The sequence below is a fragment of the Ornithodoros turicata genome, chromosome 9 (genome assembly GCF_037126465.1).
Source record: "Ornithodoros turicata isolate Travis chromosome 9, ASM3712646v1, whole genome shotgun sequence".
Lineage (NCBI taxonomy): Eukaryota > Metazoa > Arthropoda > Arachnida > Ixodida > Argasidae > Ornithodoros > Ornithodoros turicata.
The window spans coordinates 40,147,224-40,170,058 of NC_088209.1; the positions used below are offsets into that span (position 1 = coordinate 40,147,224).

Below are 22,835 nucleotides of genomic sequence, written 5' to 3' on the forward strand. Positions count from 1 at the left end.
ATGATACTTCGGATAGCCGCCGGACTCCTGCTCTGCTGCCTCGTGACGGGTGCTACGCATATAGGTACAATCTCTTATATCCCATTGTGCACATGTTTTAAGACAAAACATTAAAATGTGCATGTTCAAGCAGCGTGGGAGTACTCGACAGGAAATATACTGCGGCGAGCGCGCGATGGGAGACGAAAATTTAGCGGCCGAAGAGTGACAACGCTCGTGGTATTGTAGCGGTTTCCACGCTTGGATGTCACTCCGCGAAATATTACAAGTGCACCCCATAATAGCAGGCAAGACAGACCATGAGACAAACACAGCTTACGATGATGATGATGATGATGATCTAGTGGCTGTACCCTTTGTAGCGGGCAGACAACGCTAAACAACGCGTAGTCTAAAATACAAAAAAAAAGAGGAAAAAGAGAGGGTTCGCGGACAGTTGCTGTTATTTTACAGAAAGCCGCCAAATTCAGCGGCGGAAGAGTGGCAACACTCGTGGTCGTATCTATCATGGCGGCATCCACGATTGCACGTAAAGCCGCCAAATTTAGCGGCGGAAGAGTGGCAACACTCGTGGTCGTATCTATCATGGCGGCATCCACGATTGCACGTTAGGAGAAGCTACCACGTCCGTACAACCCCTTGCCAATTCTTTCTCTCCCAACTTTCTTCTTCTTTTTTTTCTTCTGATCTTCCTCCTGGTGACTTCTTAAGCGATGTGAATTTCTACTTCGCCTCAAACAAGATGTCCTATGACTTTCGCAGCGAGCCGGCAGAGACGCGAAGTCAAAGGAACCGAGCAGAAGTACAACGTGCGGCTTGCAAACGGTACGAGCTTTGAGTTTACCGCGCAAGGCTTTGAGAAGTTTTCTAAGGTAGGTCACTTTCGTGAACCTGTGCAACGTAACCTAACGTACGCCTCTTTTATTGCAGTGCCTCCAGAAAGGTTCGACCGAGGTAGGTTTTGTCAATCCATTTTTTTCTTCTTTTGTACCGTCCTATATCAGGGTGTCTTTATAAGAGCTCAAAGAAAAGTCAAACACAAAGTCATAACTTCAGTGACAGTCACATCACTGCGCTCCTGGCTGTACGAACACGTCAGACGCAAACCTTGATTTGACATTCCACAAGCCGATCAGACACAGACCATCCCCAATATTGCAAACACCCTCCCACCAAAGGTCCTCCGGCCGCTTCCCGATCGGACATGTCCGAGCCGAAGGGCGCTCATTGATTCGCCTTGTGCAATGATGTTTCCTTCGATTTCCTTGGGGGAATTCCTGCATACTCCCAACATCCGTCGTCTGCGCTCTTGCCACGAATTACACCAAATTGCACAGAAACAACAACTGGGAGTAAAATAGCAATATAGTTTGGGATTTCTGTCGTTCAATCTCCTCTCCTAACGTCGACGATCACAGTCGCGGCAGGGAACGTCTCTTCTGCGCTCACCCCGCGAAGCGCACCACGTGGCCCGCCAGGTGGGCGGAGTCAACGCAAACATGCGAATCTGTGAAAACGTCACTGACCACGCAACAACGTCGCACGTGGCGAAGGCGGAGCAACGACGGCGAGCTCGCGAAGCTACGAAATGACTAGGAACATGCCCTAGGATTCTGCATGCCCCACGTTCCACTAATTCTAGGGCGCGCCACCCGCTTTTGCAGGCTAGGCTGAAGGTGGACGAGGGTACTCCAAGATATCACAGATGAAAATCTATCACAATCTTGCAAAAAAAAAAAAGAAAGATAAGAGTATTTTGAAGTAACTTGAGAAATCAGTACAACTGAATTAAGCTATGCCAAAAAGTATTCAAGCAATCGACTACTGGCATTTTAAAAGTATTTACAAGATATCAAGTCACTTGCAAAAGCATTTGAGTACTGACAACTTGTGTAAAGTTACGTACAAGGTGCTGCTCTATATTCTGCAAGTACAGGCACTCATAGAGCAACAATGTTGCTCAGTGGAAGCAACACACCACGCATTGCTAAAAAGCAGCGATGTACATCGCTTTTTAAAACTTTTTAAGAGAAATTATTCTTTCCTAACGAAATTATTTTTCAATGAAACAAAGGTGACTTTTCGAGAATATGTGGGACCAGCAAATTCCCAGGAAATGTGCCTCTGGGGATACCAGGCTTCCAGGGATGTGGGGGGGGGGGGGGGGGGAGGCATTGGTGGACTAGCTGTATTGGGCACTCCCAAAAACTTCAGGGGAAGAGGTGCTGCGAAAAACCTCAGTAGTGTAGGGAAATCCCTGCGTGGGACGTGTAGCTTTCAGCTGTATATTCGTGGCAACTAAATTTCGCGAGCTTCTCCTCCTCAGTTTTGAAATATTCGCGTGCCCATAAAGCTCACGAATTTCCTCGACTTGCGAAATTCGCGAAAATTACGGGCTCGCGACATAAAAGGATTTTACAGTAGGTCCGTCTTAGTGCTTGCGAAGGTTCATATAGCACCTAAGACATAACTAGTGATAGTCTAGGGTCGCCAACAGTAATACCCCTGTCACACGGGCATTTCGATCCTTCTCGAATCCGATCTGCATTGAACTTCCCGAGCACGCTCGAGTTTTGACGCTGCTACACGGCCACTTTCAATGCGCATTGAATGGTTGACCTGTGCAAATGAATAAACGGAACTCATTAATTTCGCGTTTCCTATATAACAGCGATATTAGTGGTAATTTATCGTATACCGATGTAAGCATCATTTGTAGCTTCGCGTGCATGTCCGTCTTAAGTTATGACAGTTCACCGGGGTCGAGGATGCAAATGGCGGCCGTCGAGCCGTCTTGAAATTCTCAATCCTGTTATGGGAACTGTCTTGAGTCAAGCAGGACCAAAGTTCGATCCTGCTTGGAAGCGGCCGTGTAGCACCATCCGATCTGCATTGGGTTCAAGCAGGTTCGGTCGAGCAGGATCGAAAATGCCCGTGTGACAGGGGTATAAGACCAATCTCAAAACAGGTGGCTTGTGTGTTGGATGTCACAAAAGGGTTCAGCACAAGGGTGTGCTACACCATGAACAGGTGGGATTCTTCTAAGGAACATCAGTACTTGCCCGAGGGCAAGGGCAGCCAATATATATAGTGTGATATGTATTACAACACTCAGATCTTCCATTTTCCAGGGGAATCAGTCAGTGCCTATCAACACCTTCAATGAGGTGAGTACGGATTCGCGTATTGAGACTCGTGCTATCACCATTGTAGAGGTTCACAACTAATCAATCAAATAAAAATTACACTAATTCCATGCATTTATCCATACCACGAACCTCAACGCTGGAATATTTCACAAAATTTCCTAATTGTGAGTCACATAAACGACACGCTACTGCACAAAGTCAGTGTTCTAGGTCTACATATGTTTGGGCCATTTTATCTGCAACTGCAGCAGATGACAACCAGAGAAGGCATGCCTAATCTTTTGCATCACGACAAATTTTGCCCTCGAAGAACATTCCTTTCTTTCTTGCCCGTGACAAGAATGCACATTTTTTTTATTTTCAGTGTGCATCAGACCTGTACTCCCGTCTCCAGACCAACGTCACCAACCAGTTCCACGTCCGAAACATCAACGACCTCGGGTCGGCGTTCCGCAACCTGACGGCTCTTCGGAACCTCAACCGGAACATCGCCCGTCAACTCGACGCCGTCCACCAGAACCTCCGCAAACTGAGAATCCCAAACGTGGAAAACACCCTCTTCCACCGCTCCCTCCTGGCCGCAAACCAAGCGTTCCAAAACATGTCCAATGCCGTGATCCCTCCGCAAGCCCAGACAAACGTACAGAACGTATTTCAGAACCTCAACTCCACGCTCCAAGCGCTCGGAAGCCTCGCACACGCCGGTAACGCCGCCATGCAACCCGTGACCCACGCCAACCAGTTGATGAAGCGGCTTCAAGACGACCTGAAGAACTTGCAGAACGTCACCAAGACGCTGCCGCGAACTGACCCCAGGCACCTGTTCGAAATGACGGCGACAAACTTCACGACGCTCGTCCGGAACCTGACGCGAAGCTTTCCGGAGGTGATGCGGAGGATGACGTCCCAGGGGGTCCACGGCGTTCGGCCAATGAGAGACTTCGTCCAGTCCCTCTCGCAGAACCTGCGCAACGCGTCCTTCTCGATATCTGCGAACTCGAACTCGTCGTCCATGTCGCGCGCGTCGCACGACCTGGTGAACGCGTACGACGGGTTCCAGCTGGCGACCAACAACGCTCTGGTCGCCGTGTCCGACCTGGTGAGAGGGTCCTTGGCCCTGGTCAATCCGGCCAACTGGAACGTGAGGCTGGGAGACGGCGCCGAACGGAGGGGACTTCTGGGGATCGGCAGGCGCATAGGCCACGAAAGGAGAGGACTGCTGGGGATTAGCAAGCGCATAGGTGACGAAAAAGGGGGACTGCTGGGCATTAGTAAACGTGCGGGTGATAAGAGGAGAGGACTTCTGGGGATTAGCAAGCGCATAGGTGACGAAAAAGGGGGACTGCTGGGGATTAGTAAACGTGCGGGTGATAAGAGGAGAGGGCTTCTGGGGATCAGCAAGCGTGCGGGTGACGAGAGGAGAGGACTGCTGGGGATAAGCAAACGTATAGGTGATGAACCGAGAGGACTTCTCGGGATCAACAAACACATAGGTGGTAAACGGAGAGGACTTCTGGGGATTCACACGCACTTGGGCAACGCCTTCAGAAGACGCCACTAATGAGACGTACGTCGACGGAAAAACAAGAACGAAGTTAAACCTACGCTTATGTGTACAGGGAGGCAGGTTATACCAGTGTTGCTGCTCGGGGTCGGGCAAAATGATAACTTTGTTGAAGGAAACGAAATATTGTCGAATTACTGGAACGCTGTTGCCGCCACTGCAGCTCACGGTAGGCTTTGCAGCTCTCACCGATTTAGCAGCTTCGCTTAATAACCGTTGTTGCGTTCGATCACAATGTGGCCACTTGTGACCCAAGCAGCACAACACGTTGGCCCCATATTGGTCCAGTCTTGGACCAATATCGGGTCGACATATTGTGCTGATTGGGGAAGCAGCCTTACACTTAGAAGCTTCCAAGTCGCAATGCTACAATGTATTTCGAAATAAGTTACGAACGCTATAAGTTATTTTGAAACAAATTCCAGTACATCTGGTGAGCTGCGGCAGCAATACCGGAGGTGGCCCTTGTACGGTCGCAACGGAGATTCCTAGGATGAAGGGTACGTCTTGGGACCCAAGTTCACAATCACGACGTGCGTCATCCAGATAACTTGGGGCTCCCTGTGATCCGCCTGCAGCTGGACCACCATGTTGGTGAAGTCATGCCTTAACTGGAAACCGACCTGTGGAATGCAAACTCGTTTTTCACTATGAAATACAAGTAAACTGAATGAACATTACAGTGGCCAACTGATTTTACAGGTTAATACATTTTTACCAGCATTCTTCCAGACAGACCGAAGTCCAAAGGTGCGATTTTTCTGACTAAAATGCTTGCAGAGAAGTACCAATACCACTATTTTTTTTAATTTTTTTTTGGCACTACTGCGGCACCTTCGTAACTGCCATTTTGGGTTGTGCGCTTGGCTTGGATACGATTGTTAATTTGAATCCCGGGTGAGACTGCTCTAAAACTTCCAAATTGTACAGCTAGCTTTCGGTGTCGGCACACCGACGCTTTTGGGAGTTGGGCCGCCAATGCAGTGCAAGCGGATATCATCACACACAGGTGCAACATGCAGCAGGATACAATTACAAACTTCAGTGTAGATGAGGTGAAATAAAGTTTCAGTTAGTAATCGTCGGATAGTTCAGACAGCTCTATTGTTCAGACCCCTTTTCCCTGTCACTGCAGAGTCCTGAAGATCATTCGACCACAGTAATGACAGAAAGCTCAGCCAAAGCGTAAAAGCAGCGAATACCGACCAAAGCAGAAGTACTCACAATAATGTCGTCTTGCTCCTCAACTGGAATTACGCGAATGTAGAACCCCAACTTATTGGCTTTGCGGAATGTCACAACGCTGAAAAAAAAAAAAAAAAAAAAAATTAACAAGTTATACCTGGCTTACCACCATGACAGAAACATCGTTTGATGGTTGGATCCAAAGGCGGTGTAATCATTGGTGTAATCTGCACAATACACGTGCTCTTACTTGGGGTCATCCTTGTACTGAGTCGACTCTGTAGAATCATCATACTCAGCCGTATCGTCTCTCGGGGGCAAGGTAAAGTCGCTTTCTGGAAGGACAGCCTGCAATGCAATTGGAGACGCTTAGGTCCTGACTTCTTTCGGGGGTTAAACCCCCATTTAAACCCCATTATTCCCCCCCCCCCCCTCCAATCAGTGTTGCACCAGTTCAGGACTGATTTCTTCCAGGATTGAAATCACGTACCACGTTGTATCACATGTCACGTACACTATTTAATAGTAATCTGTACATGTAAATATCATTTGAGCGTAACAATAAATTATGCAAAGCACGGTCATGTTACGACATGTGGAGATTGTGACTATAATTTGTGAGAAAGACGTACTCATACATGCAACGTTGACTGCAAGCTGTGTGCTGGACAGCAAGAAGCACAGCAAGAAACAAAAACTGATACTCAACTGTAGTACTAGTATACCAGTGATGGCCAGTAGTTAAACTACTTGTTGAACTACCTGATTATAGTTAAAAAGTAGTTATCAACTACTTGCAGAAATGTAGTGGCAACTACTAGTTAAACTAGTATTTTGAGTAGTTAGCTACTAGTTTGGTGAAAACCGAGGTGCAGAGCAACTGTGTCGTGCATGTGTACAAAATCTTAACTTTATCACTGCTTGCAATTCATATTTAGGTGTCCAAGAACGCTATACAGCAGGGTTGGTGTTGATGGACAACGTTAAGTAGTTATAAATGCAGTTAAAATACGTCGCAGTAGTTAAAGTAGTAGTTTTACCTACCTCCCCTGAAAAATAGTTGAACTACTAGCTAAACTGCTCCACCACGAAGTAGTCAGTAGTCGTAGTTAAACTGCTGTAGAAGTAGTTAGTGGCCATCACTGTTAACTGTACCATACTACTATAAGCGCTTCAGTACTCAAATGTATCAGCGGCACCCGATCTTACGACTGATCACGGATTTTAAAATGGCGCCCGTTTACCTGGCAGGTGAGTTCTTCCAGAGATTCTTCCAGGGGCAGAAAAGAGACGTGTGTCGTATGGGGTGTTGGATTCCGCACCGTGAGTTCTACGAAGCATTCCTACGTAAAAAGAAAAAAAAAAAAACAAGAAAAAAAGAAAACACTCTTTTGTCAGCCTTTGATGGGGAGAACTTGCACACAGCTTAGATGCGCATTACTACGCCTTACCTCACCATCCTTAAAATCAGTCACAGACTTGATTTTAAGCTCCGGAATGTGGTGGCTGAAAACATTAATGCACCGTATTATTACCTTAATAAGTCACACGTGCCATTGTTTGTTCTGTGTACGGAAAAGACACTAACATCAACTAAAAAAAATATCTGAATTTGGAACTTATGAAATAAGGAAAGTTGATGCACTCAACCTTTATAAGAATTACAAATATGACCCTCGTGATGGTTCTTACAGGGCATCACTCCTTTCAGAAAAGGAAACGGCAAGAAACCATATCGAAAAACAAATTTTAGTGAGCCTCTGTAACACACACAAAAAAGAAAGTATATATGGCTGCTACAAAGCTTTCTGCACCATGTTCTTGTCCAGAGGCACAGTTCTGGAACATGCATGAAATGCAACTCACTATGCAGACAACTGGATCTTGAACTTGATGCTCGAAGGATTGAATTCTGGCTTGCTCAGGTTGTGATCGCAGCCCTGCGGTCAAACATTTATGCAAACTTGAACTGTGCTAGAGGGCATTGCTTGCTCACGAAAACCCTGCGTTTCCCTCTCCCGAATCCACCCCCCTCTCTCTCTCACACCTTCTCCCTCTCCCGACGATTTCTACGACCCATACCCTGCAGCGCTGCGACCTCTTGATCTGCAGCTGCTTGTGCCTCGGGTACAGTTGGGAAGCGTTGACCGGCTGGAAGTCGGGCTGCAGGTGGCGCTGCGTTATGGTGGTGACTGTAACCGTCAGTCCCGTTAGTCGAGCAACCCTGGCACTGCGACGCTTAATAAAGTGTCGAACCTACACTTGGCAACATTGACAGGCTCGGTAAAGATGCTCGCCGGCAGTCCCTCGACCTCCGCTGACGGTTGAGCGGGTGCCAAATCTTCGCTCAACTTCGGAGTGTCCTCTTTTGTCCTGTACGAAAAATGTTCCTTCCTCCAACACATTCACCACGCTGTCCTTAGACTTATCCTTATATAATGTATGCTACAGGGATAGGGATGAGGACGTACCCAGTAGACGTGAGTCCGGCAAACTTCTTGGCCACTGCAGCGGACACACCATATCGATCCTGGGTCAGGTACAAACAGAGTGCAGACAGCTCAGTGTATCATTATGGAAAATATGGCAAACTTCTGTTACTTAGATCACTGGTGTAGTCCAACGGCCCTGGCAAGTGCTCGTACACGAGCCTGATGTCTTCGGGTTTAACCCGACCCTTCCCCGAATTGGCATCCCGAATTGGAGGTTGCCTCTTTAGGGTGCAACCCGATTTTTACCCGGGAAATTGCCCTCACTGAGACGTCTGTAGGAATGCACACTAACTTGTTTAGCAGCAAATGTAACATACCGGAAGTTTTTTCACCTGGATTTGTTTGAATTTAGAGCACACGTTCATTTCCCCCAATTTTTACCCCCCGAATTTAGAACAAAAATATTTCCCGAAAACTTGACTAGGAACGAAATGACCGAAAATGGTTGGTACATGGGTGTCTACCTTACTGCAGCCTTCAAGTTCCCCGACTTTTCCATGTTTTCACAGACTTTCAAGAGAATCCCCTGAGCGAAACAAAACCCATTTGCTTCGGTTTTGGAATGACACAGGCCCAACCAGAGAAATCTCTCCCATTATGTTGTTGCATAAACACAGCGTACCGTCAGCTTGACGGTACGTATTCCTTGCCTTGGAGCAGCGGAACTTTTAAACGTGCTCGTATACCCCGGAGCATTTACTTGAACGTGGCAACAGCGCTGGCATTGAGTGATTTTAACAACTCACGGAAAAGTGGAGGTAGCTGGTGCGGTACGACGTCGACTTCTTTCTGTCTTTCTCCATCTTGTCTTTCTGGGCCACCATACGGTAGTGCTCAAACAGAGTGTTGATCTGAGAAAGGGGAGAGGGGGAAGAGGAGAGCTGAGATGGCCTGTACTGCACAGAGTTTGAGGTAACTCGTTATTGTAACTAACAACTGTTGACTCGGTACTTTTGCGCCGCGGTAATTTTTCAAGGGAACTCGTTTCTTTTTCACGTAACTTTGCAAAAGTAACTTAAGCTAAGTTCCAAGTTACTTTTAGTTCACTTTTCGCTCACGTCAACATATTTTCTTGTTTTTTCCCTCCGGTTCTTTCATGACACTTTTTGCCGTAAAACGTGATATTCAATCAATGCCAGTATTATGTTCAGGAGGTAAGAACCGCTACCATTGAAATGAAGCTGAACCATTGTGCGCCCACAGGGAGTAAGACGCGATCTAAGCGTGTTGCACTCCTCCGCAGGCAACTCGATGTGTAACTCAACTTGCTCACGCGCGCTGCACCTGTGTAGTGCTATTTTGTGTCCGAAGTAACTTGGAAGTAACTCGTTCTTTTTTTCTATGTAACTCTGTAACTGCGAGTTACATTTCAGGTTGAAGAACTTCGTCATTAACTTAGTTACATTTTTCACACGGTAACTTAACTCGTAACGAGCTCTTTCTGACAGGTAACTTCTCGATCTATGGTACTGCACAAGAGAGATTCCTGATCTGCACTCCCTCTCGGAACCCCACACTTTTGCAACGGATGTGCAAGTGAATGAGGGAACATAGGAATGAGGGAATGCGCCGTGCCAGGCCCGTACATTGCCAGTCTTCGGCCGAGCTCGAGCCTGTGATGCCCACTGTTAGGCTTCTAGATGAACGAAACAGGTCTTTGGGTCACGCTAAACATTGCATCCCTGCTGATTCTGTAGTAACGCAGCATTGTCAGAAAAATCGGAAATCTCTCGAAGCATTCCAAAGCGAATGGCCGGCAAGCTACAGCTGCGTGAACTATGTAGCCGCTGTTCAGCCGCTGGAACAGACCCATCCGAATGAACTCACCCGCTTTCCCCAGGGAGACTCGTGCTCGTGCCATCCACCGCTTGCTGGAAGGGAGGAGCACAAAAATGTTGGATTGCGCATCATACCACATCTGCATGCGTCTACCCATAGAGTTCCATACCAACGTGTTGATCAGGCATGCCCACGTCCCGCGATGTCCATCTGCAAAAGCCGCACGCAAGGTAGTACACTTTCTTCGGCACGTTCTTATTCGGGTCTTCGGTGCTCGGCACCTGGACGCTCGTTGCCCTCACAGAGAGTGTGTGCATGCAACTCGGACAGTCGAAGCAACTCGTGCATCTGAAATGTTTGGATCAGACTGTAGTTTTAATGCCAGACAAACACATGGAATGGCACTTACTTGCTCTTTTTCATGCGTGCTTCAGCCGAAGGCATGTACTCTAGGCAGTTTGAGCAGTACTGGGAATCCACCTGCGAAACCACACGCGGATTATATACTTTCGTCGAAAACTGCCACACATGACGTCTGTTGTGTAAGAGAATGTGTTCTTGGTGAATACCAAATACAGGGCGGCGTCTACTTTTCGCCTCAGGGTGGGGGCACAAGTGTGAAAATTTGCACCCCCCCTTCTCCCACCGTGGACGCCGGCCGTACGCCATAAAGGAGTGGATTTCGGCCGGTATCACAACTTATCCAAAATAATTACAGACCAGACACATTTACATTGTGAACGTTCTGGCAATCCATGTGGTGTATTTTCCCGAAACACTGACATGCATACATACCTCGTGTGATACGCAGTCGCTGCATCTTAATTTCGAGCAATGCCTACAAAAGTAAATTCTGGTGATAGGACGCCGGGAGCCACAGGTACACACGTAGAGAACACGATCATTCCCAAAGATATCCGCCATAACGCCTACGAACAGGGTCCGAGAACGAAACAGACGATAAACTAAACTAGCACAAGAACCTTACAAGACCTCGCGCTCGCGAGCTTTCTTCGTCAACACCTCAACCAGAAAACACTTTGCAAGACAAAAAATTAAATTTTCCATCATCACATTTCACATAATAACATTTCACTCAAGAGGTCGCTAAATTTTGGCGTCGCCATCGCTATCACGCGATGGCGGCGTCCATTCCGAAACTGTTCGAAGTACGGAAGAGCGGCTAGTGGGGTCCTGAAATTCAATTTTCTCTACCCATGGTAACTTCTAACGTCTAAGAAATTTTTAAAATGAAGTAAGACTAACGCCTGAAAGCCACAGAGAGTTGAGAAGTACAATCGACTTTGCTAAATGCTGAAAAAGTATGCTCGCTTCACACACGACGACGTCATTTCGAAATGTTCAGTTGTGTTACAGAGCATACAGCAGGATACATAAAGTGAGTTTGAAATTCATTGGAGTCAGACATCACGAAATGAAGCAATTTTTTTCATCTAATAGGTTGGACCAGTACAGCAGATAATAGAAGAAAAGCTTACTGCGGCATTGCACGTAAGAAGATTACCACCGCAAATACTCGACGCGGACGTCGTTAGACCCTCAAATCTTATACGCTTAATCTTTTTGCCTTTTAGCCCACTCATCTCAGCGTTGAAAATGAAAGCATCGCCCATAATGTGCCAAAGGGTAGGTGACGCAAAAGCGGAAGACTGCGATCGTACAGTGTGTGTACACTTGCAACTATATTAAACCTTTTGCAGGCTCCGAGACCCACTTTAGGGTGACCATAGAGTCCGATGCCTTCGAAGGAAAGAAGCTTGTTGAGGTAATCAGTTGTATTAGCAAAGAAAGACCCGTGGTTTTAATTGTTACATATATAATAATATGTATTTTCCAGAACCAGTAGAAGCACTTTAACAGTCAAATTATTTTTCAGCTCTAGTGTTACAGCCGACCAGCGTTTAGATGGCAGTTGTTGTTCTCACGAAAATCTTTTTGTGTGCACGTATGGTGTACATAAGTTTGTGGTTTTAAAATTATATGGTTGAGGGGGGTGTCGGCAAGGATAGAATGGTAATGCGATGCCGAGTCAACAGCCCATGACAAGGCGGACACCCCCGCAGCACAAGTGGGACAGTCGAAATGCTCTCTCAGTTTATCTCGTAAGCGCCGTCCGGGTAGCTCTCTTCCCGTTGTGCAGGTCAGAGGTGCATTCAAGTTAACTGTGCTTCGAGCTGTACATCCATAGGTGTTCACTGTTTTATGCCAACGAGATCTTGTCCTTGACAAGCACTTACTTGTGGTACACTCATTGCAATCTTACGGTTGTCCACAGCAACACAGACTCGTTTATAAGGCTTTAGAAGAGGAAATGAAGGATAAGATTCGTGCACTAGCAATTGAGGTAGGTAATATATGCACATTTTTAATGTGTTTCAAATAATACCATTTAGCGTACTAATGGTCTGATACAGTATGGTACAGTGTGCAGAATAAGTCTGGGACCTGCTGCTCTCTACAATAGACACCACTATCCATTCATCCATAAATAGATTCTACTGGCTCTGTCGGAACATAATACTTGATGTCATATCTGTGGTAGCAGGTTGATAATATACTTTTTGGATGCAACAATGTAGTGGAGTAGACAACGGTGGTAAAAAATGCAATATGTTTTACAGACTCTGAAACCTTTACGCTGGAGCGGCGGTCCAAGTGTGAAATCTCCGCCTTGCTTGGGAGGCATGAAGAATGAGCAGTCCGAGAAGAACAGCTAGGACGCTTTTTCTCGAGCGTTTTAATGGAATGCTTTATTATAGCCATATTGGTGAGAAAATAAATAATAGACTAAATCGTTATTGTCTCCCTTGGCAATCACCTGTTAAAAAAAAAAGCAGACTTTTGCGGGTAGCATGTCTGGTTTAAAGGGGGACCTCGGAAGGATTCGAAAAAAAATAGGTGAGCATCATACCGAACACGGACCCCTCTCTTGATACCGAATACAACATTAGCATTCATTTTGTGCGAGTAATTAATTCGTAAATGATGACAATACTGAACTGAAACCAACATGCAAAGCGCACAGTGGTTCGCCCCGAGGAAGATACTGTGACGTCACCCGGCATTGTCGTCTGCTACGAAGCTTGCATTCTTCCATGCAGGATGATGTCGGCAGTGTTGCTTTCGGCGCCCTCTTGCTTCACAGAGGCGAAGCGCTCACTTCGTAATAATTCGTTCGAATAAAATCTGCACACTTTGGGAAAGCAATATTTCGTACGTATATTCCTGAGACTGCAAGGGTTACTGCTAGTGGTGTCATCAATCATTGTGGTGATTTTGTTGCGGAGTCCCACTTTAAACCAATTTTAAAAAGTGTTACATCGTGCCAGTGTGAAAAAGAAGAGCCATATGAGCAGAGTCCGAGTTTGAGGAATGGGGGTGAAAATGGGTGCTTTTTACACATCCTGCTGTTACCATTTGTTCTTTTCTTTCTGTTCAGCGGGCGAGCCGCCCACGACTAACAGATATTACTCAAACATGCACTCCCCGCAATGTAGTCACAAGTACCACATGTTGCAACATGAAACGTGCTTATCATAGTTTATCATTGTGCTGAAGTAAGATTTAGAGCAAACAAGCGCACGTGTAAATCCACGTCTCTCACGATATATGTATATATATCGATGTATATATACGCGTGAGTTATGTAGAGAAATGGCAACATTGACGCTGATGACGCATTGAGGCGCATGATGACGTCATCTACCCCATCGAAACCGAAACTGTATCTCGTGTTCGATACGCGGGTCACGTTATTGGACGAATTTACGAATTTATTTGTGCACTTACACAAAGGAACACATGCAAGGACAAAAGGCAACAGCGCCTCCACACGCCGAACGTTTCAAATATCGACTAAAGATGGAAGTCGCTGCAAAGGCAATTGAGGCTTTGTATGTGTTTGTCCTTTCTATGTTGTTCCAGCCTCAGAACATCAGTTCTCTCACGTTTAAAATACACGCGGAAGAGAAAACAACAAGACCTCTGCGTCTCCTTCAACAAAAGTCGTGGGAGAGAGTCTTTCCTCGTATCGAAGCAGCGAAAGTTCTCATCTGGGCCATACCTACTGCCACGCGAGGGGGAGGACATCGTGTAATGCCATGGGACGATCTCCCCCCTCTCTTTCACAATGGTATCTTCCCTTTCCTTGCTCTGAGAAATTTAGGACGTCCTTTCAAGATGCCATGGTCACTCACTGTGGTGCTCCCCCACAGATAAGCTTGTACCTGCAACGGGGATATTCTGCCCCCTCTGCTCGAGAGACCCCCCGCTGGTACGGCACCGCGGAGGACGGACGGACTCTCCGACTCTTGGGCGCATCAAATGCAGAAGAAACGTGCGGAGGTTAAAAAACCACATTTAGGATGTCCGAAATAAATCCTGGTGTGGATAATGTGAACGTAAGAACAATATGAAAGGCTCGTTGTCTTCACTCTGCGTAATAACGTTCACACTTTCATTTTATTTATTTATTTATTATTTTTTGCTAGTACGGATGCCATGCGTAATTAAATGCGAAGTAACTTTTCATACACACGTATCTTCTGTGGTGAAGTCGTAAAGTTAACGGGGACAGCGTTCTTCTTCATGGTATTTCACCTGACCTAACGCGTTAAAAAAAACATCTTTCTTTCGCCATCGGCCTTTCTGTTTCTGTAAAAAAATAAAATAAGAAGATGAAAAAAAAAAAAAACATGCGAGGTTGGCTCGACAAATTTCGCAGATCAATTAGAAAAATTTAGTTCCGCGCGAATTAAATTTGATAAAGGCGCTCAGAAGTAATGACAAAATATCCCCCCGAGGCAAATAGCGTCGACCCCATAACGTTCAGACATGTCGATTTTTTTATTATTATTATTATTTTTTTTTTTTACTGCCACCGCAAAACCCCCAGGGTCAGCTTTTTCCCATCACCGACCTTGTTCTGTTCTCTTTTTTTTTCGAACATCAAGCAACACGAGGCGACAACGGGCGCGTTTGCCACGAACCCTCCCCTCCAGATACCTTCTCAGAACCTGCCATCCGCCCCAGTTCCCACCCCTTGGTTCGGCTCGCCAACGTTCTTTGTAGGGCTTCAATCCAAAATGCAAAAGCCTCCTTCCAAGACGGCGTAACAGCGCCTAGACGAGGTTCCGACCCCGATTTCTTCTCCGCCCTCGCCCGCCCCGACCCCAAAGACACGGATCAATGCCACCACGAGGGAGACAATTCAAAACAGGTGAAACCCCGGAAAGAGAACATATCTGAACGAGAACGCCCCAGTTACGCGCGGTTCTCAAAGCAAACAAAAGGAGTTGACCCACGCGGGGAGGGTCCCCCGCAATGAAAACGTTGAAAAGGGGCGACGCGAGGTCTGGGACGCGTCCTCCACGACCCAGAATGGGCCTTGGCAGAACGGAGATCGACCCGAAAATGTCTGGCCGTCCTCGGAGTCGCTGCCGTGCAGCCCGATTTCGCGCTCTTCTGACCATGGCCTGGCCGAATACGAACGTGTCCCACTTGGGGGTGTTTTTGGAACGGAAGGAGATGCATGGCCGTGAACGGTCAAGGCCGGTTGAGGGGGGGGGGGGGGGGAGCTTTCACTTTCGACGGGAGGTCGCAGGAAAGAGTGCGCACGAAAGGGTACATGTTCTTCGGTGTGTCGCTCTAGTGCCCTACGTAGCAGAGGTATACGTAGGTGCCGATATGTCAATGATAACGTGGTATAAATACGGGCAAGCTGGTGGATAAACTCTCCGGTAGACAAAACCTAAGTATGGGCGAACACGAAGAAACAACATACATGGACAGTTATACATATATATGTTTATAAGTCCCAAACGTCGCCACACCAGCATTGGACAGCTGTTTCGGCCTTATTGGGCCTTCATCAGCAATGCGTAGGTGGGCGACGTTTGAGCGAGTGGCGTCGGAAGGTCACGTGGAACGTTATGTCCTCCCGTCAGGGTGAGTAACTCACTTCTGAAAGCCCAGTGCGAAGCCAGTAAAGTATTAAATGAAGAAAAATAGCATACGCTCTTTGGCTGCACGTTGAACATATGTTTATAAGTCCCAAACGTCGCCACACCAGCATTGGACCAACATATATATATATATATATATATATATAAAAGATGGAGCTGTCAAGGTGTGTTGTTTTTTAGAGTTCCCCCAAGCTCAGGTTTGCCTACTATAGTGTCAAAACACTTTCTTTTCTTTCTGTTTTGTTTTGTTTGAAGGTCGTTTCATAGAGTCGGAAGGCGAAATAGAAGCTGTCAAGTACCGTTGTGGGACGAGGACAACCACGGGGGTTGTCTCCCTGTGTTGCATGCAATGAGATGTTTGTTCAACGATGGGCCAGGTTCCCTCGATACTAATTCGAGGTTTCGAGGAAAGTAACATTTCCTTGAGACCAAGGGAAAAAGAGAGACACAAGACGGAACATACACAAGACACGATAGATATTCCATGTCATGACAAGGCTCGTCATGTGTACATGTTCTCCCTGAGTCTCAAGTAAATGCTACCCTTTTTCTTTGCATAAAGTGTTCGTCCTTCCACGTTTCATGGCCTCACTGTTCCCGTTGAAGTCGGCCCAGGAAGCCCCCTGTCTCTTCTCCATACCGTTCTCTCTCCATCGTCTGTACACCGGGCATGGCCCACAGCTCCTCCAAGGTGCTACGACGGAATAAAGAAAGAAAACAATGCATGTCCGCGGTACAAGCCAAGTGGTCCCCCAGTAAGCAGTGCATATCATTGGAGCCAGGTCGAGGGAAGAGACGAGGGCCGTCCATCCAGGTATATGGGGCAGGCGAGGTCGTCCCGATGGCGATGTAGGGCGGCCGGTCGAGTGCAGGGCCGCCCTCTTCCGTACCAATAACCCGCATTGTCTTGGCCACCGCATATGGAGCAGAAAGCGAAAGCCCTACTGACATTGAACTAGTAGCCCCCATATGGGAGCACATCCTTTTTTTTTTTTTCGCGGTTGCTCCAACGGCCGTGTGACCGAGCTTACGGTGTGCTATGTCCTCATGACCGTGTTCCTGGCCACGGCATATCGGGGAGGCTAGCGACGTTTGGTACGAGGGCTACTTGCTTAGTCCAGCAGGCGAAAGTGGACGTACTAATATTGCTCCAGTGGATTGACTTTCTAGTCAATGCTGGAAAAAATCAAACGAGTTTGTGTGAAGAGAGCCCCCGAAGAAGGGCGCTTCTTCATTTTCCGCTCTTTCTTTCTTTCTTTCTTTTCATTGAAGGTGCAGGGCATACTGTACATATCGACCGGCCTAAGTCTCAGGGGGCTTGTGGGCTCGAGACGGCTAGAGAGTGACGGACTATGTAATTAACAGACTGAACAATATACACAATTAAAAGAAGAAAATTTCACCACCCAGTAAGGCACATGCACTAGTACAACAAGTCATTCAAGAAAAGCTTAATTTCTCTGACTGCGTGGTCAGGGAAAGAACATATCAGAAGGCAAAGAGTTAAAAAATTTAGGCACATAATATTTTCGTTGGCCTTTCTCATAATTAGTGATGATTCTGGGCACGACGAATGGTTCTTGGCCGACGCCCCTTTAGCTTTCTATAATTCAAACTTCAGTACAGTGTAAGTGTTCCTGGAGGCGTGGGGACAGCTGCCAAAAAGGAGAACCAATCCGCCGAATTTATTTATTTATTCATTATTATTAATTTTTGGTTTTTATTTTATTATTTCTATTTTTATCGGTACATGATATGTATACATTTTTTTTAAAGTTGGATTTTCAAGAGATTTAGTTTCAACGTATCTCTATATCTCTCCTTTTTTGTGTGTGTGCGTGCGCGGATTATATCAGCGTTATCTCCTCAGCAGTCGTCTGATTGCGCACTTATCCTCTAGGGCATATAGCGATACAATTTTTCGCAACGCAGCCGGCTTGGTTGCTTCAGAAATCGGAAAATATACGTTTCAATCGGGTGTTCTCTCATGGTCTGTCATGCATCGAAGCAAAATACTTCGCACTGTGACTGTTCAGCTACTCCGGATGTTCAAACTCTTTCTCGCTGCAGAGATACAACAGCCGAAGCTTACGCGTTGGGAAGCACTTCTGAGGTGGTGGACCACAGTTATGTTATTAAATGCAATAAGCCTGCAGATCTACGCATATTACGTAAAGCTATTCACGATAATTAATTTACCAGAACAGAATCTGTTCAAAACATCGACGGTCCCCGACATTTGATTTTTCCTTCAATTTGCCTCAGTTGGTGTTCATAACTTCATAATAATAATAATAAAAAAAAGCAAAAAAAAAAAAAAACGAGGGTCTGGTCTGGACCCGCCCCTGACCCATAGCAACACACCCATCTTTCAATTCTCAGTTCATAACTACTACTTCTTTCGACAACAAGAAGCCAACCAACTGTCACAGGCTTCTCTGCCGTGATTAGTCGTTGCAGATGACATCGCCATTTTACGAATTATAATTCAACGCAGTGACGGACGGTTACGAGGCAGCGAGCATATCTTCATTAGTTCAAACTGCATTGCTAATATGTCCTGCCTAGAAAATGTATAGTGTCTTTTTCTGCATGGATCCCAAGATCATTTGCTCTTGACTAATGGAAGTCTTGAAAAGCGTCAACATCAGTCGCTCCCCAACTGGAGCTGTCACTTGAAAGTGACGGCAAAGAACGCGATCAGGTTCCTTCTCTCTCTCTATCTCCTGGAGATAATAACCTCCTTGCAGCTTGCATAGCCACGTCACAACCCTCCTGCACCGTGGCCTCCACACACAACCTCACGCGGAACCCCTTTTCCGATCACCAAGGACACTTCCAAAGGCCACACATCCAGCCGCCGAAGCTCACGTCCTTGAATAGAGGAACGGGTGAAAGTGCTTCCCAACAAAGTAGTTCAATGCCAGCCGGGCGCAGTGAACCGGGAAGCACTCGCAGGAGGGGCATCGACCACTTTCGCTCCACCGGTCGTTCGTCTCTTGTTGCCTTGAACGGCAACAGGGACGCTCGCTGACTTCCGCATCGGAAGCAAGCAGGCATCCCCTTCCACAGATGTTGGGGGTACGTTCCCATTTCACCGCACGGGGGAGGGAAGGAGGGCCCCCCGCGAAGAAATGGGATATTCCATTGGGTGAGGGAGGTCTTTGCATCCGAGAGTTACTGAACTCCCCAGGAAGACAGAACGATCAACTTCGATGGGACATGCAGGTTGTATAGTCCTGAAGTGATGAAAGAGGATGGAGGGGTCCCATGTGGGGCCCCATGTGGACAGATGGCCATGGGCCAACAGGGAAGAGTAGGTGGCAGCGGGGTTAGTACGCGTACAGGGCTGACTTCAGGAGCTATTGTGTGGACATGTGTATTTCTATGCTTGGTGTCGTGGATCATCTGCATGCACTGAGCAGTTCCGGTTCCTATGGCCTTATGGCAATAAATGGGCAAATTACTGTAAAAGAAAGCGAATTAAATGCTGAAATGATTACTGGAATGCGGATGCTGGACAAGTGCTGACCCTTGTAGCGCCGATCCTGGACAAATGTCCACGAATTCTTCAGTACAAGCTTGTTCTGAGGCTGAAGCACAAACGGACGAACACAACAGAAGCCTCAAGGTGCCTGAGAATATGAAACACTTGCTGATGATGATCTTGATTATCTTTCATGTTCTTAAGTACCTTGAGGCTCGTGTTCCAGCCTCAGAAGTCAGGATAGTTACTTTCCATCATGTTCATGAGACGCCGCTGACTCTTTCTGTGTTGTATGTCTGTGTGTGTGTGTGTGAAAGAGAGATAAAACATGTAGGAGAGAAGGCGAAGAGAGTGACCGTTGCCATCGTAGCGTACTGGTCAGCGCAGTCGACAGGCAATCGAGATGTGCGTCGTTTGATTCTCAACGCTGCCTGGTGTCTTCGAGGGCTGCCATAACTCGAGCTTGTTACATTATAACCGTTGTTTCTCCTAACACAGGGCACACGCCAAGAGTGATGCTGACTGACGGTTGCGGTGCGCGTTTGAGGCCCCGGAATTTCCGGCCTTGGGCAGCGTGCCGTTTTTATTCCTGCTCACGAAATCATTCCGATCTCATATCTTTTAGGCCCCACATGCGTTTTACGTACGAATATATAACACGGGTGTACCTCGGACTAAACTGATCGGAATCCCCGTTGCAAAATGAACTACCGTAAATGAATGAAGGAAACAGGAAGAGGCTCGGCGCACAATTTGAGCGCGCTTCGACGTTGACGGTTTTTCTTTGTTTCTTTTTTTCGTTTCCATCAAAGATGGCGGTAGCCTTAGACAGAACGCTACCAGTTTACCTATTCTTTCTTTCTTTGTTCAGCCATTACCATAGCGGGAGTGTATTTTGTAATGGCATGGGGTAAATCCAACACGGGCTTTTTACTTCTGGCAAGAGAGCGTCAGCTTGGCTAGGCTAATTTGGGACTTCAAATCAAAAAGTTCAATTTCTCGCGACTTAGAAGTGAAATACGTAAATGAATGTTATTTGACTATAAAATGCACAGTCGCGCGCGGGAAACTGCGAACAGCGAACTTACTTGGACAGGATGTAAACACCGAACTTGAACAAACCTAATAATAAACTAACCAACGTGCAGTGCTGTCGCGTCCGCTGGGCTTTCGTTCGCTAAAACGACTTGAACAGGCATCGAAAACACCGCGAACTTGAGTGGTGTAATAGCGATGTCGTTGTTTTTAAACATGGCATATCATCTTACGATGCAACGGAGCATTCTCCTTGATTTTCCTTGTTTCGAGAACGTGAATTTGGAGATCGGGGATTTGGAGATCGGGGATTTCGCAATTGCCCATGTCCGTGTATTCAGACCAGTGGCATTCCCCAGAATACTTCAGCGGAAGATACACAAAATGTCACAGCTTCCTGCTGTCACGTGTGCGGGAGCGTTAAGCGTAGCCTTGTCGTGCTCTTCTAACCATGGGGAACTATATCTTGTGGCAGGACTACGTGGGCAGGACAGCCGCAAGATATTCCGCAGCAGACGACAGGTCCGATTCTGTCGTCTGCTATGTGCCCAGTACGCCGCTTCCTATATTCTGGCGCCGTGCGAATGCTCGACATTAGACGTAGCATCACTTCCACCTCGTGAACATTTTTTTTTTTTGCTAGAACATTCCGTCGGGATATCGCCCATGTGAATGCATTGTATTTCAAACAGAGACTCTTCTACTGAAAAACAAATTCAATAATGCTTCCCATATACCCATACAGCTCTTCTTAAAGGTAACTTATTTAACGTGTTGTTCATCGACTACAAGAAATACATAAATTCTCGAGTCTGAATTATACTTTCATAAAACTAAACAACGATCAAAAGCGAAACCAGGTTATTTTTAAACTTGTAATGTAACAGTTCCTGCCTGAACTCTTGCAGTCCAGAGCAATGTAAACAAACAAATAAGGAAACACATGTCAGCCAATGAGGCTTTCGGCGGACTCCGGAGGCGGCAATTTTAAAAAGAAACAAACAAACGTGGTTGGTGGATTCGAAAGATTTGTAGCAGACGACACACAGATGGCGTGCGCCGTGCGCAGGGACATCTGTGTCGTCTGCTACAGATTCGATTCGCCGTTTTGGGCACTGGGATTCGGATTCCCGAATCCTAGTTCCCGAATTCCCGAATCCCTGCCTAGGATTCGTGGATTTGGTCGGCACATCCCTAATTAATGGATCGCTAGTGGCCCAGTTAAACATTGTTGGGTCATTGTTGGAGAGGCCAAGTGTACAGGTACACGTATGCTCGAATGAGTCAGTGACAATGTACTGAATGAATGATGATCAACTGATGATGTTAATGACAATGTGATACAAGTTTGCTTTCTGCAGGCTTCGTGGACCTATGGCGTGTCCAGAAGGGACTTCAGTTCCACGGGGTGTTCCATGGACTCCTGCAGTTCCAGCAGCTGCAGGAGCTGCTTCTCCGAGATGGCACTGCCCTTGCTCGTCACCGTCTGTATTATCTGCTCCGTGTCCGGGTCCAGCTGCAGTTTCTCTCCCGCTAAGATCTGTCGACGGGGATACCGTGGGGCGGAAAGGATGGGTTGTGACATCGTGAATGTTAAAAGGAATGAAAATAACCTTTGAATGCCAAAGAAAAAAACAAAACAAAACTTGAATTTCCTGCAGGGTATCTACCAAATCGTAGCCTTCAATTTACCCAACTTGTATAATGTAAAACCCTGAGGCTAGGGAACACGAAGGGACAGACACAAGACGAAGACTTCGTGTTGTGTCTGTCCCTTCGTGTTCCCTAGTCTCAGGGGTTTTACATTATGCATCATCTTTACCAGCTCGCTTGCTTCTTAGCCATTCTTTCATTCCCCGACTTTTCCAGTTTCTCACTGACTATTTCAAGCAAGTTCCCTGATCAAAACAACTTCGAAACAACATAAAAAAACACAAAGGTAACAAATCAATACAAACAACAACAAAAACAAAACAAATCAACAAAAGGGAACTTGGTGTCTGCTCCTACTTTCAGATCACTTGCAAAATGGATCATTTAATGACTTCAAACAAACAGAATACAAATACGCGTTTCTTGTTGCCATTTAAGAGAACCAATCTTTTTTTCCCAGCGACAGGGAGACCTCATGCTGTGCCCCATTTACGTCCCTTATCTTTT

General features: G+C 46.6%; 3 protein-coding genes across 4 annotated transcripts in view; 2 read left to right on the forward strand and 1 right to left on the reverse strand.

The window, feature by feature from the left end:
• LOC135369490 (uncharacterized) lies at window positions 1-5,734 on the forward strand. Its single transcript, XM_064603075.1, has 5 exons — window positions 1-64; window positions 763-872; window positions 931-954; window positions 3,132-3,167; window positions 3,514-5,734. The coding sequence occupies exons 1-5, from the start codon at window positions 1-3 to the stop codon at window positions 4,708-4,710; spliced, it is 1,431 nt and encodes a 476-aa protein (XP_064459145.1). The 3' UTR covers window positions 4,711-5,734.
• Window positions 5,072-22,835, reverse strand: part of LOC135368935 (dynactin subunit 4-like) — a 24,151-nt gene continuing 6,387 nt past the window's right edge. Inside the window, exons 5-17 of the mRNA XM_064602501.1 lie at window positions 10,579-10,649; window positions 10,339-10,517; window positions 10,218-10,261; window positions 9,137-9,241; window positions 8,370-8,428; window positions 8,159-8,271; window positions 7,981-8,090; window positions 7,765-7,838; window positions 7,350-7,404; window positions 7,143-7,241; window positions 6,149-6,246; window positions 5,938-6,016; window positions 5,072-5,336 (exon numbers count right to left, since the gene is read on the reverse strand). Coding sequence (XP_064458571.1) covers window positions 5,202-5,336; window positions 5,938-6,016; window positions 6,149-6,246; window positions 7,143-7,241; window positions 7,350-7,404; window positions 7,765-7,838; window positions 7,981-8,090; window positions 8,159-8,271; window positions 8,370-8,428; window positions 9,137-9,241; window positions 10,218-10,261; window positions 10,339-10,517; window positions 10,579-10,649 — 1,221 coding nt within the window. The 3' untranslated portion in view covers window positions 5,072-5,201. The remainder of the gene's footprint in view (window positions 5,337-5,937; window positions 6,017-6,148; window positions 6,247-7,142; window positions 7,242-7,349; window positions 7,405-7,764; window positions 7,839-7,980; window positions 8,091-8,158; window positions 8,272-8,369; window positions 8,429-9,136; window positions 9,242-10,217; window positions 10,262-10,338; window positions 10,518-10,578; window positions 10,650-22,835) is intronic.
• LOC135368936 (putative bolA-like protein K11H12.1) lies at window positions 11,306-14,498 on the forward strand. 2 transcript variants are annotated; one of them, XR_010414899.1, is made up of 8 exons: window positions 11,306-11,568; window positions 11,631-11,681; window positions 11,765-11,816; window positions 11,891-11,955; window positions 12,466-12,534; window positions 12,812-12,957; window positions 14,115-14,322; window positions 14,405-14,498. XR_010414899.1 is itself a non-coding variant. In XM_064602502.1 (6 exons), exons 1-6 carry the CDS (start codon window positions 11,494-11,496, stop codon window positions 12,905-12,907), a joined length of 408 nt encoding a protein of 135 aa, XP_064458572.1. In that variant the 5' UTR covers window positions 11,306-11,493; the 3' UTR covers window positions 12,908-12,986. The 2 variants fall into 2 exon arrangements, 1 of the variants encoding a protein (XP_064458572.1); XM_064602502.1 differs by lacking the exons at window positions 14,115-14,322; window positions 14,405-14,498 and having other exon boundaries at window positions 12,812-12,986.

Bases quoted from the DNA above. Each gene is read 5' to 3' on its own strand.
- LOC135369490 (XM_064603075.1), top strand. From the start codon at position 1: ATGATACTTCGGATAGCCGCCGGACTCCTGCTCTGCTGCCTCGTGACG. The intron at 65-762 runs GTACAATCTCTT...TGACTTTCGCAG, and splicing joins GACGGGTGCTACGCATATAG to CGAGCCGGCAGAGACGCGAA. The intron at 873-930 runs GTAGGTCACTTT...CTTTTATTGCAG, and splicing joins GCTTTGAGAAGTTTTCTAAG to TGCCTCCAGAAAGGTTCGAC.
- LOC135368936 (XM_064602502.1), top strand. From the start codon at position 11,494: ATGCTCGCTTCACACACGACGACGTCATTTCGAAATGTTCAGTTGTGT. The intron at 11,569-11,630 runs GTGAGTTTGAAA...TTCATCTAATAG, and splicing joins CATACAGCAGGATACATAAA to GTTGGACCAGTACAGCAGAT. The intron at 11,956-12,465 runs GTAATCAGTTGT...GGTTGTCCACAG, and splicing joins AAGGAAAGAAGCTTGTTGAG to CAACACAGACTCGTTTATAA.